The 2,265-nt window shown below is 38.8% G+C and overlaps 1 protein-coding gene across 1 annotated transcript in view; it reads right to left on the bottom strand.

Annotated features, from left to right (window-relative positions):
* Window positions 1-2,265, bottom strand: part of LOC106532825 (PHD finger protein 21B) — a gene marked incomplete at its 3' end in the record, with an annotated part of 39,397 nt that overhangs the window by 13,247 nt on the left and 23,885 nt on the right. Inside the window, 1 exon segment of the mRNA XM_014028979.1 lies at window positions 1,321-1,365. Coding sequence (XP_013884433.1) covers window positions 1,321-1,365 — 45 coding nt within the window.

A 2,265-nucleotide genomic window follows, 5' to 3' on the forward strand; every position in this document is an offset into this window, starting at 1 on the left:
GTTTATATAGACAGGATGTCAGGAAATACACCTGTTTATATAGACAGGATGTCAGGAAATACACCTGTTTATATAGACAGGATGTCAGGAAATACACCTGTTTATATAGACAGGAAGTCAGGAAATACACCTGTTTATATAGATAGGAAGTCGGGAAATACACCTGTTTATATAGACAGGATGTCAGGAAATACACCTGTTTATATAGACGGGAAGTCAGGAAATGCACCCGTTTTAGATAGGAAGTCAGGAAATGTACCTGTTTGTATAGACAGTAGATAGGAAGTCAGGAAATGTACCTGTTTGTATAGACAGGAAGTCAGGTACTTTATTAATAACACATTGGCCTAAACAGGCTTCCATCCTCCATTCTGATTAATCTGAGGCTGTAACTCAATCATTAGTTCGTCCACCTCATTACATCCTGTTTACCAGCTGACTGAAGTCACCCACTGAGTGTTTCCTCACCATCTTATCGTTCAGCTGAAATCACTTCAAATTAAAGCCACGGCTCGATACCACAAGTCAATATTTAATTAGCTCATAGCAGGCAGCCATCAGTGGAGGTGGAAGTCCAAACGGGTCGGTGTCCTTCACAGTCAAGAGACAGACGACACCAAACATCAGCCAACCAGAGCTTCAAATTAAAACCATTTTATTAATCCTTCAGGACCAACTGAACCTCCAACATCAGGAACAACACTACTGAGTACAAGTCAAAGTACTATAATAAACGTTCTGATCCAGAATCAATCCAAAGATTCTTTCAAAATAAAATCTCCTAAAGAACAAAACTAGTATTGCAGTGGTGGAAGTCCTGCATCAGCTGGAGGCAGAAACTTATTTAAAGCTGTGAAAGTGTTTCAGCCGATGCTTTGCAACAATCCTCCAGCAGCACAGACATGGCTTAATTAGGTTTCTGAGTCTCAGCTGCAGAACGCTGCGCAGCCTCCACACCAGGATGAAATCAGGCTGCAGCTCTTCTTTCATCACCTCCTGTAACTGTTCTGTGCAAACTGAAACCTGCAGTTCTTCAGCCGACAGGAGCGTGTGCAGACAGGAACCATTCAGACTCAACCAGAGCTCTGAATCATCGGCTGCAACACTTTGCTCTGTTTCTCTGCAGTAAATCACCTGTGTGGGTCACAGGAAGTCAGTCTGGTTTGTTCTTTGTTCTGGTTGTGTTTGGACCCTCTCTGGTCACTCTAATGAGCTGTGTAATTAAAGTGAGATCACTGTGAAGATGCACGGAAACAAATAAAACAACCTGTGGTCCCAGATACTAAAGCCCCGCCCCCAACCAGCTGAGCATCATCCTACCTGTCCGTTCTGCAGCTCGTTCAGGCCCTTACACAACGTCTGGTTCTGAAAAACACAAATACAAACGTGTAAAAATACAGCTTGATTTGGTTCAAAGCTTCTGCTGACAGGAAGTCAAACCAACTGATTTAAAGGAAAACATGTCGCCAGAAACACACGAGTTTAGCTTAACTTTAAACATTTCAAGACAGATGTGAGGAGAGACAGGCTGCAGAGACCACCTGGTGGTCTCAGATTTAAATCTGAATGGGCTGTAGAGTACACTTTGTTTCATTCAATCCATCCACTGGTTCAGCAGATATTTTGCTAACAGACTGATGGTAAAAACATCCTCAGCTTCAGGTAATAAAAAGATAAAAACTAGTGCTGGGCAGTATGACCTCAGATTCATATCAGGGTATAAACTGAATCTCTTCACAGTAACTGTACATATATCACAGTAACTGTACATATATCACAGTTACAGTATATATCACAGTAACTGTACATATATCACAGTAACAGTATATATCACAGTAGAAAATGATCATAAAAACAAAGATAATGTAATTTTTAGATCATTTATTTAGCAGAAAACTGTAATCATAATCAAAGCCAGTATTTTTGCTGTAGCACAAATGTACATAACAGAAGTACAGAGGGATTTTATATATATATTTTAAAACAGTTTCAACAACAAAAACATTCCTCAAATTTTCAACAATATGAAAATAAAGTGGACATTATAACAAGAACCTCAAGTTAAATTACTTATTTAGACATAAAAACAATTCAATGTTGTCTAAAATGTTATAATGTGATGTGATGTTATGTGTATTTCACATAACTGGTAGGGGTGTAAGAAAATATTGATACACTGAAATATCGCGATATTTCATTTCCCGATACTGTGTTGATATTCTAAAGTCCTGTATCGATTTTTTATTAAGGTTTAAAATGTCAACT

This window comes from Austrofundulus limnaeus, unplaced genomic scaffold (assembly GCF_001266775.1).
Source record: "Austrofundulus limnaeus strain Quisiro unplaced genomic scaffold, Austrofundulus_limnaeus-1.0 Scaffold835, whole genome shotgun sequence".
NCBI lineage: Eukaryota > Metazoa > Chordata > Actinopteri > Cyprinodontiformes > Rivulidae > Austrofundulus > Austrofundulus limnaeus.